This window comes from Microtus ochrogaster, unplaced genomic scaffold (assembly GCF_000317375.1).
Source record: "Microtus ochrogaster isolate Prairie Vole_2 unplaced genomic scaffold, MicOch1.0 UNK3, whole genome shotgun sequence".
Classification (NCBI taxonomy): Eukaryota; Metazoa; Chordata; class Mammalia; order Rodentia; family Cricetidae; genus Microtus; species Microtus ochrogaster.
The window spans coordinates 8,340,234-8,355,578 of NW_004949101.1; the positions used below are offsets into that span (position 1 = coordinate 8,340,234).

The 15,345-nt window shown below is 39.8% G+C and overlaps 1 protein-coding gene across 6 annotated transcripts in view; it reads left to right on the forward strand.

Moving 5' to 3' along the window:
- Tasp1 (taspase 1) overlaps positions 1-15,345 on the forward strand; it is a 221,528-nt gene that overhangs the window by 48,461 nt on the left and 157,722 nt on the right. For all 6 annotated transcript variants that reach the window (XR_003378538.1, XM_026788512.1, XM_005365529.3 and 3 more), the window contains one exon: positions 1,134-1,218. Coding sequence is in view for 5 of the 6 variants with exons in the window: in XM_026788512.1 (XP_026644313.1) it covers positions 1,134-1,218 (85 nt within the window). In the remaining variant the exon portion in view is untranslated. The remainder of the gene's footprint in view (positions 1-1,133; positions 1,219-15,345) is intronic.

A 15,345-nucleotide genomic window follows, 5' to 3' on the forward strand; every position in this document is an offset into this window, starting at 1 on the left:
GCTTGTATTTACCTTTCTGCGTGGGCTCTCCTCCTACCAGGAAAGGACACAGACACGCTTGTATTTACCTTTCTGCGTGGGTTCTTCTCCTACCAGGAAAGGACACAGACTCGCTTGTATTTACCTTTCTGCGTGGGCTCTCCTCCTACCAGGAAAGGACACAGACACGCTTGTATTTACATTTCTGTGTGGGCTCTCTTCCTACCAGGAAAGGATTCGGCTGTTTTTCTGCCCATAGTGTGCAGTTCTTGCTTGAATATGTATTAGATGAGTTCCATATTAATAAACATTGTTTGAAAATTAAAATGTTGTAGTGGCATTTAATTTGTATTTTAATAAATAAAGCTTGCCTGAAGAGCCGTAGAGTAAAACAGCCACGTTGGCTAGCCTTACAGACCAGGCAGCAATGAACTTTTATCCCAGTGACCACAATGACAACACCTTTAATCACAGTCACCACACTAGTTTGCCATAGAAACCAGGCAGTAGTGGTGCACACCCTTAATCCCAGAACTCGAGAGGATTTTAAAATGGGAGGAGACAGCTCTCAGTCTCAGTCTCATGCTGAGATTCCTGGAGGCAGGATCGCCATTTCGGACTGAGGTAGAGGTAAGAGCCAGTGGCTGCCTGTTTTGCTTTCCTGGTCTTCAGGTTGATCCCCAATGTCTCTCTCTGAGTTTTTATTAATTGTGTTTTAAAATGTCTACTTCTTAGTCTCAGGTCCAAGTTCCCCAAGACCAGTGGTTCTCAACCTTCCTAATGCTGCAACCCTTTAATACTGTTCTTCCTGTTGTGGTGACCCCCAACCATGGAATTTTTTTTTGTTGCTACTTTATAACTATAAGTTTGCCACTGTTAATGAATTGTAATGCAAATGTCTAATATGCAGATGGTTTTAGGCTACCCTTGTGAAAGGGTTGTTTAGTTCTCAAAGGGTTCATGACCCGCAAGTTGAGAACTGCTTCCGTAGACTACATTTTAAGTTTTTATTGTGTCGTGTTAAGTTTGTGTTACTACATTTGGTGTCTGTAAAGAATTTCAAAGATATTTTAAAGTTATTGAAACAGCACAAAACTAAGTGGAGAAATGTGAAGAAATTTCTGATTTCTTTTTATGTCACTTTTCTATTGTAGGCATCAAGAATCCAGTCTCAGTTGCAAACAGACTCTTGTGTGAAGGGCAGAAGGGCAAGCTCTCTGCAGGCAGGATTCCTCCCTGGTAACCACTCTTCCTCTTGACTCTGTCTTGGCATGTTAGTGTTCAAAGGCCGCTTTAATCCACAGAGGATGGTGCTGTTGGTTCTGTACCAGAGATCACACGTCTAAGTCACTTTGTTCTGTAATGGTAGCATACTCTACAGTTGATAAGCTCCAGATGGAATAGAATCTCATGGCTCAAAGGAGGTTTTAATTAATTTCTGGATTTTGTATGCCGTTGATTCTCAAGAGGATTGTGTCACCAAGTGATCAGTTAGGGTTATTTTGTTCTGAAACTCAGAACCTAAAGATACTGGAGCACAGTGTCTAAAGTAATTAGTTATGGGACATTAATAGAAAAATACATGTTGCATATTGTGAATAGCCATGATGCAACTGTTATCCACTGCTACTAATAATTAGCAAAGTCTTATCTTTCACCTTATTTATCTTACTCAGAAGAGGTAAAAAACATAAAAAGATCAGAATAACAGATTTGCAAGTTAAGGGGATTCAGTCTTTGATGATGGTGTCGTCTTGGTTGCTGTGATGGGGAAAAGATGTACTAAGTAACTAGTGCTGGGGCTATATCACAATAGAGCAATAAGTTCATCACATTAGTCAGAAAAATCACAGTGCAGATTTAAAGGTTAAAAAGACTGGGTTGGAAAGATGTGTGACTTAGAGGTTAAGAGCACTTGCTTAAAGAGGACCCCAGTTCAGTTCCCAGCACCCACATGGTGTTTTACACTCATCCATAACTCCAGTTGCAGGCGACCTGACAACTTCTTCTGACCTTTGTGTGTACCAGGTATTCGGATTATATGTATGCATATATGTAGGGAAAACACTCATACATATAAAAATCAGTCTTAAAAATGTATAGTATAAAATTTTCTTGGCAGTGTATAAAGCTGTAAACGGCCTAAATGTTTCTCAGTGGTTAGAAAATTTGCTTTCTAGTCCTATTACTAAGTAGAAAAAAGGAGGGAGACATTAATTCTAATTTACTCTACAACACAGTATCTTTGAGGGAATGTTTACACAAAATTTAAACTCTCATAAATGTAGAGGTTGAGAAGTTCAAGTTCATAGTTCTGGCCTGTTTGGCTTGGTGTGGATTTTCTTTTTGCCTTGCAAGCAGTTGCCTTCTTGTTTGTCCTGTCATTGAAACTATATGGGAAAGAGAAGGGGAGAGGAGTCTGTAGAGGTACAGATGGGAAGAAGAGGGTAAAAGAGAGGAAGATAGAGAGAAGGATAGAGGGGAAGGAAGGAGTAAAAGGTGAGGAGAGGAAGAGAAGTCAGAGAGAGCGAGACAGGGAGAATGAGAGAGAGAGGCTTGCCAGTGCCCCTTGTTCTATTAGTACAGTGATACTTGTCATGGGAACCCTACCCGCATGGTGCTCTCTCTCAGTTTATAGCAATAGATCTTTACATTGTAGGATTAAAAATAAGATGAAAGTTAACTTATATTTACATTCTTTTTGATTTGTTGAGACAGGGTCTCACTGTGTAGTTCTGCCTTGCTTGGACATTGATTTATGGGCCAGCTGGCCTTGAACTCACAGAAATTTCTTGGTCCCTGTCTGCTAGGATAAAGGTCTGCATCAGCATGCCCAGCTATAGTTTCTTAAAAAACAACAGCAAAAAGCCTGCAAATCAATATGCTGAACTAGTTGATACCACCTAAGTTAGGGAATAAAATATCACCAAAGGATTTGAGGCTATCTAGACTGAAGTTTTCTTTCTTTCTTCTCCTCCTCCTTCTTCCTTCTTCTTCTTTTTGGATATTGTCATAAAGCCCAGACTGGCCTTGCATTTGGAATCCTCATTCTGTTGAATCCATCATGTTCAGCCAGCTAAGGCCTTTCTAGTGGATCCTCACCTTACACAGTGTCCCATAGCCCTATGCTGAGCTGTGGCGTTCCTTTGCTTAGTAACAATTGTCCTAAATTGAAGGCTTTCTCATTCTCAGATGCTTTTTATGTTATGTGTATTTTCTATTTATGTATAATAAATAGCTGTATTTCTAAGGCTCTATAAAAATGTGCATTGTATTAGTTACACCATTGTATTAGAGACACCGTGACCAAGCAGTTCATTCAAGAAAGTTGAACTGGGCTTGTTGTTCCCGAGGGCTAGAGTCTATCTTGACAGAACGAAAGCATGGCAGCAATAGCTGAGAGCTCACAGCCACTAGCCGGAAAACAGAGAGAGCCAGCTTGAAGTGGCCTGAGCCTTTTGAGACCTTAAAGCTTGTCCCCAGTGACATGCTGTTGAAGATCAGCTTTGACAAAACTTGTACGTTCCTGTGTAGGACCGTGAGGGTTCGAATTATTAAGCAAAAGGAACAGAGACAGAAACACAGAACAGCCTCGGGAGGGACATTCAGTGAGTACTGAACCACCTGAAGTTATTTTCCACCTGCTTATATATTTCACTCCAAAAGGGGAGAGGTGAGGCAACGGACTTCATTAACATGATATAAGGAACAGACTTGAATTCTCTAACCTTTGGTCCAGGTGGAGCGGATCCACCTCGACACCCTTGACACCCATACTTCCTCTGGCCAGTGTACACATCCTAATCCTCTGTAACAGCCACCAACTGGGCAAGTATTCAAATGCTTGATATTTATGAGGAACCTCTCAAACTACCACATGTGTGGGTATATTAAACACCTGGAATGGTTATATAATCCACTGTGATTGCCTCATAAAGAAAAGGAAGAAAGACAAAACAAGGCAAAGTAGTTGCCAAAAGTGAGTATAATACCTTAATATTTTACAAGGAAAAATTTTTTATTAAAATGATCTCATCTATCCAGGCTGAATAAAACTCCTATGAGTATATACACCACATTTTCTTTATCTATTGTTGGATTTCTGGGTTACTTCCACATCTTGACTATTGAGAACAGTACTGTAATAAGCATGGTTGTCTAAGTATCTCTTTGGTATGCTTGCTTAGATTCCTTTGGGTATGTATATGCCAAGGGATGGTATGGCTGGATCGTAGGGTAGTTCTATGTATTTGTTGTGATGTCCTCTAACTGTGTAGCTCTGGTGGCCTAGAATTCAGTATGTAGACTACACAGGCTTTGAACTCACAAAGATCTGCCTGACTCTGTTTTTCAAGTGCTGGGATTAAAGGAGTGAGCCACAAATGTGTAGCACAATTAATAAAAACCAATAGACAGAAATTGCTTTCAACTTGAAGGTCAAAAAAGCAAAGCAGCCAGCCACTGGCTTTCACCTCTACCTCAGTCCAAAATGGCGATCCTGCCTCCAGGAATCTCATGAGACTGTGTCTGAGAGCTGTCTCCTCCTGTTTTATATTCCTCACTAGTGCTGGCATTAAAGGCAGACACCACTACCACTTGGTTTCAATGGCAAACTAGTGTGGCTACTGGGATTAAAGGTATGTGTCACCACTGCCTGGTCTTTAAGGCTGACCAGTGCGGCTGCTTTAATCTCTGAACTTTACTTATTAAAATACAAACGAATATCACTGCACCCATGCCTGGCCTGTTTTTGTTTTCGAGGAATACCTATATTGATCTGCACAGTTTTCATTCTCACCTGCAACTCTATAAGGATTCCTTTGCCCTCCCTCTTCAACAGTATCTGCCATCATTGTTTTCTTGATAATAGCCAATTTGACTGTGATGAAACAGATTTGAGAAGCAATTTTAAATTACATTATCATGGCAACTAAGGGTGTTAAATTATATTTCCCCCTTTGGTTTATCGAGACAGGGTTTCTCTTTATAATCCTGGCTATCATGGAACTCACTCTATAGACCAGGCTGGCCTCAAACTCACAGAGCTCTGCCTGCCTCTGCCTCCAAAGTGCTGGGATTAAAGGCGTGCACACCACCGCCCAGCCATATATTTATTTTTAATATGCTGTGTCCATTTGTGTTTATGATTTGCTTGCATGTATGTCTGTGTACCACATGTTTATCTGGTGCCTGAGGAAGCCAGAAGCTATTGGATCCGTTTTGTAGGCTGCCATGTGGGTCCTAGAATTGATTCTGAATCCTCTGGGAGAAAAGCACGTGCTCTGAGCTGCTGAGCTGTGGATTATCTCTGTGGCTTCTCAATTTCTTTTATTGAAAAATGTCTTCAATTTATGTTTCCATTTGTTTATTGGATGATATAGTCTTTGAATGTTTAGTCTTTTGAGTTTTCTATGGAATCTACTTATGAGATGTGTCGTTGGCAAAGGTTTTTCTCCTATCCTGTGTGTTTTCTCTTCAGTATGCCGATTCTTCCTTTGCTGAGCATCGATGTTTTAGTTTCATCATTTGTCAGTTGTGGGGATTACCTTTTCTGCTGTTTGAGGCCTTTTAGAAAGCCCTTGTCTATTCCTACATCTTGAAGTCTTTTCTTCATATCTTCTAGTGATTTCGAAGTTTAAGGGCCTACTTAAGGTCTTGAATTAATTTTAGGTTAATTTTTGTTGTGTGAGATTTTATTTTGTTGTTCTACTTATAAAAATACAGGTTTTCCACACTCTTTGTTGAAGATGCTCTGCCCTCCTCTGTGTATGTGTTTGTGTATAAGACATGTCCATGTAGCTGTAGTTGTGGGTGTTTTTTTTTTCCCTCAGTTCCTACTTAGCCACATGAGTACAAATGGAAACATTGACACAATAGTTACACTGTGTTGATAAATAGTGATGCTGTGTAGGTTATGTATACCAAATGCATTTGTTGTTCTGATGTGGAGTCCTGCTGTGTTGCCTTAGGCTGGCCTCACGCTCCTACTTCTGTCACCTGAGTGGCGGATGACAGATGTCTCTGACTATGCCCTGCTCTCATTTGTTTTTTGATGTTTTGGTGTTTCTTTTCCTTTCTTACCCTTGCTACACCTTACACGCACCAGGCAAACACTATACCACTGAACTATGTCCCCTCCCAGTTAGGACAGTGTCCTTTATAGTAGGTGCTCTAGTTTGTGATCAGTGACCAAAAGCAACTTTGGGAGGGAATGAATTATTTGGGTAACACTTCCATGTCACAGTTCATCACTGAGGCAGGTTAGAATAGGAACTCTAGTGGGAATTGGAGGTAGGAAGTGGAGACCCTGGAGAAATACTGAGTACTGGCTTTTTTTCTACTTAGTCAGCTACGTTTCTTATACAGCCTAGGCTCGCTCACCCACCCAGAGACAGTACCACACACGGCAGGCTGGCCCACCAACCCTGACTAACAGTTAATAAAATGCCTCACAGGCATGCCTAGGCCAGTCTGAAGGAGGTATCTCCATTGCATATCCTTCCTCCTGGGCGTGTGAAGCTGAAGCTAACTATGACAGTCACATCATCTGTCTGCATGCTCCTGTCAGTAGGCTGAGGAGCTGCATTTGGCTTATGTATACTTCTGTAACTCCCTGACTTGTTAATTCTTCTTATGTATACTTCTATAACTCCCTGACTTGTTAATTCTTCTTGCCCTTTTCTTTGTTTCATTTGGAAGTTTTCATTGCTTGTGGTTTTCAATCTCAGTTATTCTTTGTTATCCGGTTACCAGCAAGTCAACGTCCAGTCTAGTTTATCATTTCTGACTTTGTATTTACTGCTATATGTTAGACTAGTATCTTTATGAATGGCTTCTGTCTTCCTAAATATATATGAATAGAGATTTACCAATTTTTAAAATATTTTTGTTTACTGGTTTTTATAATTTTTATTACTTTTAGATAATGTTGAGTTGAGTAATATCCCTTTCCCCTGTAGGTTTTATTTTTCTGTTTGGTAGTTTTTTTATTGGATTGCAGGCGTAATGAGTTTTACATTTTTTGTGTATTGAATGTTTTTATGTTTTAATAGACATAAAATTTTATTAAAGCATTTGGTCTTTCCAGGTCCTGCTTTAGGCTTCCCAAGTCTAGAGAATACATTTAGCCTCATTGTCACACTGCAGCAGATGATGTGAGAGTGAAGAGGCCCCCTCAGCCCGTGGGAGTTAAGGTTTCCTGGCCCTATCTGAACTTGGGATTGTTTCCTTAGCAATTGGCAGGTTGTATGCTTCAGGGCTTTGGGCCTTTTCCTCTTTCTTAAACTCTGGTCTCCGTTCAGCAAACTACTAAAGAGGTGCTTTCTCCAGGTCTCTGGAGCCCTCTCTCTGGTGTTCTTTCCTCTGTTGTAATTTGTCCTGTGAACTCTAGCCATTTTGGCTTCTGATGGCTCAGTTCCATCTCTCTGCTTTAGAGACTGCTGGGCTCCTGGACTGTGGCCTAGAAACTCTGGAAGTCATACAAGTGACTCTCTGAGTGCAGCTTGGTTTTTATGTTTTTCTTTTCTTTTTTACAGGATAACAGTCCTTTGTTGCTTGGGGTCTAATGTCTAAAACTGTTGATATTCATATTTTGCTTTTTTCCTCATTGATTCAGACAAGATGATAAGTTTATTTTGTTACTCTATCTTGCCTAGTAGTGAAAAATCTTTACATACTTGGAAACTCACTGTGTAACTATAATATTTTACAAGTAGATTCTTCCACTCCTCTGTATTAACTTAACCAGAGTTATCATTTATTTTGAGTTTATTTTGCATTTTTATTTTTTTAAAGAGAAGATGCCTTTAATTTTTTTTTAAAGATTATTCTTCTCCCATATATTACATCCCTACCACAGTTTTCCCTCACCCCATCCTCCTCCCCACTATTTCCCTCTCCCCACATCCATGCGTTCTTTAATTTCCCTCAGAGAAGAGTGGGCCTCTTCATCACCCAAACATGGCATGATATGTTAAAATAAGCCCAGGTACATACCATCATCACATTAAGGCTGGACAAGGTGACCCCATAGGAGGAAAAAGATCCCATAAGTAGGCAAAAGAGTGAGTGACTGCCTCTGCTCCAAGTGTTAGGAATCCCACAAGAACACCAAGCTACCCAGCTATAAAGTGTATGCTGAGGACCTAGGTCAGCTCCCTATGAGCCCCCCCTGAGGCCCAGTCAGTTGATTCTGTGGGCTGTGTTCTTGGAATATCCCTGACCCCTAGGTTCCTCTGATCCTTCCTGCCTTTCCTCTGCATGATTTCTTGAGCCTCACAGAGATCCGCCTGCCTCTGCCTCCCGAGTGCTGGGATTAAAGGCGTGCGCCACCACCGCCCGGCCCAGGCATGACTTTCTTTAGGTTGGGAAAATATTATTCTATGATTTTGTTAAATATATTTTCTGGGTTTTTGAACTGGGATTCTTCTTCTTTTTATCCCTATTATTCTTAGGTTTGTCTTTCCATAGTGCTTTGTGTGTTATAAGTTTTTTAGATTTAACATTTTCTTTGACTGATGAATCTATTTCTTCTATCATATCTTCAACAACTGAGATTTTTCTCTTCCATCTCTTGTATTCTGTTGGTTATGCTTGAGTCTGTAGTTCGTGTTGGTGTAGACAGAGACTGTGCATTGATTGGTTTCCCAGCCAGCCAGACCCGAATAATCACACAGAAACTATATTAATTACAATGTTGTTTGTCTGATGATTCAGATGTATTTCTCGCTGGCTCTTACATGTTAAATTAACCCATTTCTATTAATCTGTATATCACCATGAGGCTGGGACCTACTGGTAAAGTTCCGGTGTCTGTTGCCTTCGACAGCTACATGGTATCTCCCTGTTCTGCCTTCTTTCTCTCCACATTCAGTTTTGTTTTCCAGCCTAGCTCTGTTTTGCCCTGCCATAGGCCAAAGCAACTTCTTTATTAATCAGTGATAATAAAACATATTTACAGCTTATAGAGGGGCATCCCACATCACGTTGGCTTACCCAGATTTTCTGTTTCTACACTTCTCTCAGTTAGTGTTTTCCATTGCATCTATTTTGATTTTTCATTTCCGGAATAGTTTCCTTCACCTGTTTGTTTTTCCTTGGCATTCTTTAAGGTATTTATTGATTTCTTTTAATTTTTTTCTTTTCCTTGACTCTTTAAGGTCTCTTATCATCTTCATAAAGTTGACTTTAAGGTATTTTTTTTTTGTTGTTCTTCAGCTGTGTTGAAGTATTCTGGCCTTGCTCTCATAGGATAGATGGGCTCTGGTGTTGCCATATTGCCTTGCCTATTGTTGATTGTATTCTTACACTGGTGTTTAGGCATCTGGATTTGTGATGATTATAGGTCTAGGTCTCAATTTCTGAGTTTGTCTTTGTTGGATGGGTGTTGTGTTCCTTGGATTCTGTTTCTTCTTTTGTTGGTGGAGGTTTCTGTCCTGCCTAGTCCCATAGCCATTCAGTCCCGAAGAAATACACAGAGGCTTACATTAATTATAAACTGGTTGACCTATTAGCTCAGGCTTCTTATTAACTCATATCTTATATTAACCCATAATTCTTGTTCGTATTAGCCAAGTGACTTTTTCAGTGAGTCATTCTCATCTTGCTTCCTCTGGGTCTGGGTGACGACTACAGCCTGAACCTTTCTTTACAGATTCTCCTATTCTGGTTGCCCTGCCTATACTTCCTGCCTGGCTACTGGTCAATCAGCATTTTAATAAACCAACACAAGTGACAAATTTTTATAGGGTACAAGACTATTTTCCCATAGCACTCTTTTGTCTTCTGGTCTTTGTGGCCTGACTTTATGGTGGCTTGTATGACCTCTAATCTAACATGGAGTCTCTGTCCTTGTTGGAATCTGGCCTTCTGGTGATTGATTAGCTTGGCTTTGGTGCAGCTGTGGGTCTCTGTTCTTCTGCCTAATGTGGCCTGCACCTGAGCAGCAAAAGTCCAAAAAGGCACTTTTTATTAATTTGACCTATAGAAATCCAGTTGCTCTCACCTAGTCCCTCATAATATTTTATAGTATATTTATCTCTTCCTATATATACTGATGTGACACTTTCCAGTCATGCAGGATGCTCTTTAGTGAGAGAGTCTGGGCCCAAGTTTAGTACCTAATCTGTGTAATGATAATTTGCTAATTACTATATTTGTGCATTGTGATTTTTTTGTGGGTTTCATGAATTGTCTTAAAATGTTTTTTTTTTTAAAAGATTTATTTATTTACTATGTATACAGTGTTCTGCTGGCACACCAGAAGAGGGTACCAGATTTTATTATAGATGGTTGTGAGTCACCATGTGGTTGCTGGGAATTGAACTCAGGACCTCTGGCAGAACAGCCAGTTCTCTTAACCTCTGAGCCATCTCTCCAGCCTACTTAAAATGTTTTATAGTTGATTAGATTAAGAGAGTTTGAGATAACAGAACTTGAATCCTATAGTTGTCCATGTTATGGTGTTAGAAATTCCTGGTATTCACCTGTATTACACTGTTTATACTCATCTAGTCATCCATCACATGTTCATAATATTTATTCAACAAGTGTGTATTGTTTGTTTGCTGATTGTCACATGGAGTCAGAAAAACTATCATGTGAAAACTGAAAAACTTAACAACCAGGCATTACATGTTAAAGCAGTAGGGCATTTTAAGGGCCAGAGAACAACTACACACAATCGAAAATGTCTTAAATAAATTGTTCATTTTATCTCTATAACTCACAGGGGAAGGAAGGCAGGAGAATTTTTTTTTTGTTTATGCCTAGGATTTGTTTTCTTTTCTTTTTTCTTTTTGAGGCAGGGACTCACACTGTTGCCTATGCTGGCCTGGAACTCATTATGTAGCCCAGGACGACTTCATTCTCACGACAATCCTTCTACTTCAGCAATTGAGTTCCTGGGATTATGGGTGTGTGGTAACATGCCCAACATTGGTTATATGTATATTTTTTTTTTGTTAAGAAAAATCAATATTTGTCTTGATGTCATGTCCTTACCTAGAATGGCATTACTTGGGAGGTTAAATGAGGAGGGTTGTGAATTAAGGCCACCTTGGGGTGCATGGAGAGATCCTGTGTTACATTTTTTGGGGGGATACCTACTAAGATATAGTAGGTTGAAGTTATATCATATCTTGGGTTTCCTTTATAATAATTGTGTGTTGTACATCAGTAAAATTGACAATACATTCATAATTATTAAAACAGACAGTAATAATCTGTTAATTTCATTGCTGTAACAAATGTCATAGACTAGGTAGCTTAAAACAATAATGTATTTCTGACAGTTCTAAAGCTAAGGCGTCTTAAGGTCAGGAGGTTAGCAGCTGTAGTGTGCAGTGAGGGTTGAGTTTTCCCAGCTGAGTCACATGGTGAGAGGACAGTGGGATCCACTGGACCCTCACCCTGTTCAGTAGGGCTCTCTCAGGACCGAAGCAGTCACCCCTTCATAAGCCACACCTCCTAACACCATCCTAAAACTCTTCAGAATTGGATTTCAGAATATGGATTTTGTCAGATTCGAGGACATAAATGTCAAATCAAATTGGTCATATTTTTTTCTTTTTCTTTCTTTTTTTTTTTTAAGAAATTAAGGGGAGGCAGAGGCAGGCGGATCTCTGTGAGTTCGAGGCCAGCCTGGTCTACAAGAGCTAGTTCCAGGACAGGAACCAAAAGCTACGGAGAAACCCTGTCTCGAAAATCCAAAAAAAAAAAAAAAAAAAAAGAATAGCATAATTCAGCCAGGCGATGGTGGCGCACGCCTTTAATCCCAGCACTCGGGAGGCAGAGGCAGGCGGATCTCTGTGAATTCGAGACCAGCCTGGTCTACAGAGCTAGTTCCAGGAGAGATGGCTCAGTGGTTAAGAGCATTGCCTGCTCTTCCAAAGGTCCTGAGTTCAATTCCCAGCCACCACATGGTGGCTCACAACCATCTGTAATGAGGTCTGGTGCCCTCTTCTGGCCTTCAGGCATAGACACAGACAGAATATTGTATACATAATAAATAAATAAAATATTAAAAAAAAAGAATCCACAGCAGTTAGCTCACTGGGTAAAGTGCATGAGTCATTACATCCAAGTAAAAGTCCTGTATGGTAGTGAATGCATATAATCCATATGCTCTGGGAGTGGCACAGAAACAGATGAATCCCTGCCTCGCTAACCAGCCAGTCTTCCTGAAATGGTGAGCTGGGGGTTCACCTAGAGACCTTAACTCAAAAATAGAAGATAGAAAAAGATAGAGAGACACCTGGCATTGACCTCTGGTCTCTCCATGTCTTTGCATGGGTGCAGGAACACATACATGCATCATACATATGTCACAACATTTCACATTCCGCAGACATCTCACACACTGCATACCACATAAACATCACATATATTACACGCATATTGCATACACATTACACACACATCCATTACACACATATCACATACAATACAAATCACACACATTGTATACACATTGTATACATACCACACACATCACACATACTACACAATGCTACACACACGTTACATATACATCACACATACACCATACACACGTCACATACATTATATAGACACCACACACATCACACAGTTACATACACATTGCATACATCATACATCTTACATATATTCACATCATCCCCTACCCAAATTCAGATTTTGTTAGTTTCGTACATGTTCCTAGTGCAGTGTGCTCTTGCACTTTATGTTCATGAGCTTTAAGTATTAGTAGCCTGATTTGTCTTCAGATATTTGTATTTATAATGCACAATGAAATGATAGTTTTTTAAATTCAATGCTTAGTATTTTCTCTTGTACCATTATTTTATTATTGGGAATTTTGTATATTGAATATAATGTGTTTTGGTCTATTCCACTCTCCTTTCCCTTCCATTGAACCCTTTCCCCAATTTCCTTCAATTCTCACGTGTTTTCTTCTTTAAATTCACTGTGTCTACTTAATGCCTGGGTCATCTACTAGACCATGGGTAGCCTCTCAGGGCCTATAACTCTTTACAGAACTGACTTTCCCTTTCAAAAAGCTCAGTTGCCAATAGCTTCTCAGCTCGGAATGAAATTTCCTGGTCACCTCCCCACTTTATTCTTGTCTGACTTTATTTCATGAAGATCATGTGCATGCTGTCATAGTTGCTGTCATTTCATATGTACAACTACTATCTCCAGAAAACATTGTTTCGCTGTAGTCATCATTGCATCTAGCTCCATATATTCCTTCCAGTCTCTCTTCTGAGATGGTCCATGAGATTTAAGAGCATGATGTAGATGTTGCATTTAGGGTTGAACACCTTGCTTTTTTGTAGTGTCTGCATGGTGACCAGTTGTGGGTTATTGTGTTAATTGTCATCTATTGCAACAATAATCTTCTCTGATGAGGGCTGTGAGATGCATTTGCCCATGGGTATGGTGATAAGTCTTTGAGTGTTGGTTTAATGTTATATTCATCTAGCAGAATATTAGTAGTAGGTTGTCTCGTAGGTCCCATGACCTACCTAATCTCAGGTTTGTGGCTTCAGTAACAGTGCTAGCTAGACATGAGTTCTAACTTGTGTTTTGCAATGATTTTCATGACTGGTTTGTCTGAGAACTGACTGGAGTGGGCTGGGGTGGGTGCATCCACAGCACAGAAATAGTATCAGGAAGGTCAGTGTAACTATGGACAATTGAGGTTTAGAGGAAGGAAGGACAGAGGTGGGCATGTCTTACTGTGGTAGAGTTAATGTCTTTTCTAATGGGTTTGTATCAACCTACTTTAAAAATTTTTCCTCAGAGATTCAGAACAAATCTCAAAGGAAGTTTAAGTTGGTACTTGCTGTTCTGTAAAGTGATTTTTTTTCTATTTCACATGTCAGTATATATGTGTATGTACATACACATAAATACTTTGCAGAAATTTTACATTGAAATGATATCAAAAACATTTATATGACATTTCATGTGATGGTAAATTCCTAGACAATATTAGATGGTAAGCAAAGGCTACCTATTAGTATATTTTATAGTATCTATAAGTGACTTCTAAATATTAATATTTTAAAATGTCTAAAGTATTTAAGAATTACATAGATTATATCAAAGTTTGAGACAAATTTTCGTATATTCCAGGCTGGCTTCAACTCACTATGTGGATCAAGGGATCAAACTCAGAACTTCATGCATACTAGGTGTGCTAGTTAGGGTTACTATAGCTATGATGAAACACCATGACAAAAGTAACTTGGTGAAGAAGGGTTTAAACTTCTACATCATAGTATATCATCAAGGGACGTCAGGACAGGAACTCGGGCAGTAACCTGGAGGCAGATGCAGAGGCCATGTAGGAGTGCTGCTTACTGACTTACTCTCTCCATACCTAGCCTGCTTTCTTGTACAGACCACAACTGCTAGCCCAGGGATTGCGCCACCCATGATGGGCTGGGCCCTTCCCCATTAAGAAAATGCCCTTCAGGTTTGCCTATAGCCTGATATGAAGGAGGCATTTTTCTCAATGGTGGTTCCCTCCCCTCAGATGACAGCATAACAGGCAAGCACTTTACTGAGCCACATTCTCATGCTCTACATTGGTTTTATTTATGTCAGAATTATGAATGGTGAAAGAATGAAAAATTAAGAACTGTACATCAAATAACAAAGATTCTAGACACTGAGATTGAATCCTAGATGACTGACTATCTGGAGTGTTGCAAACATACTAGGTTCAGCCCTAATTTCTGCCATGATTGCTTAATATTTCACCATCTGGTTTACATTTTTATATTAATAGAAAGCCTTAAATCAAGTCCCCCCCTCCCCTGGAGGAGGAAGTACTAAAGATGGCATAATGATGGCTCAAATCTTACATTTAAGCTTTGCTTTAGTTTCTCTGAATTTCATGTGACAGCTTTTATTTGCAGTGACCATTGTTGCACGAATTTGAAAATTCCCATTGGCTGTCTCCTCTTTCTTTTTCAGTGTTTTTTGTTTTTGTTTTTCGAGACAGGGTTTCTCTGTAGCTTTGGAGCCTGTTCCAGAACTAGCTCTTATACACCAGACTGGCATCGAACTCATGGAGATTCACCTGTCTCTGCCTCCCAAGTGCTGAAATTAAAGGCGTGTGCCACCACCGCCCGGCTCCATTGTAGTCTTAATGTAAAGAAGACAGTCACTGGAATTAATCTCTTAACTTTCCTTTGTCACCATTTGTTATGTTTCAGGGTGCCTACTGAGATTTTTATCATTTAATTTCTTTTTCTTTCTTTTTTTTTTTTTTTTGATTTTTCGAGACAGGGTTTCTCTGTAGCTTTTTTTGGTTCCTGTCCTGGAACTAGCTCTTGTAGACCAGGCTGGCCTCTAACTCACAGAGATCCGTCT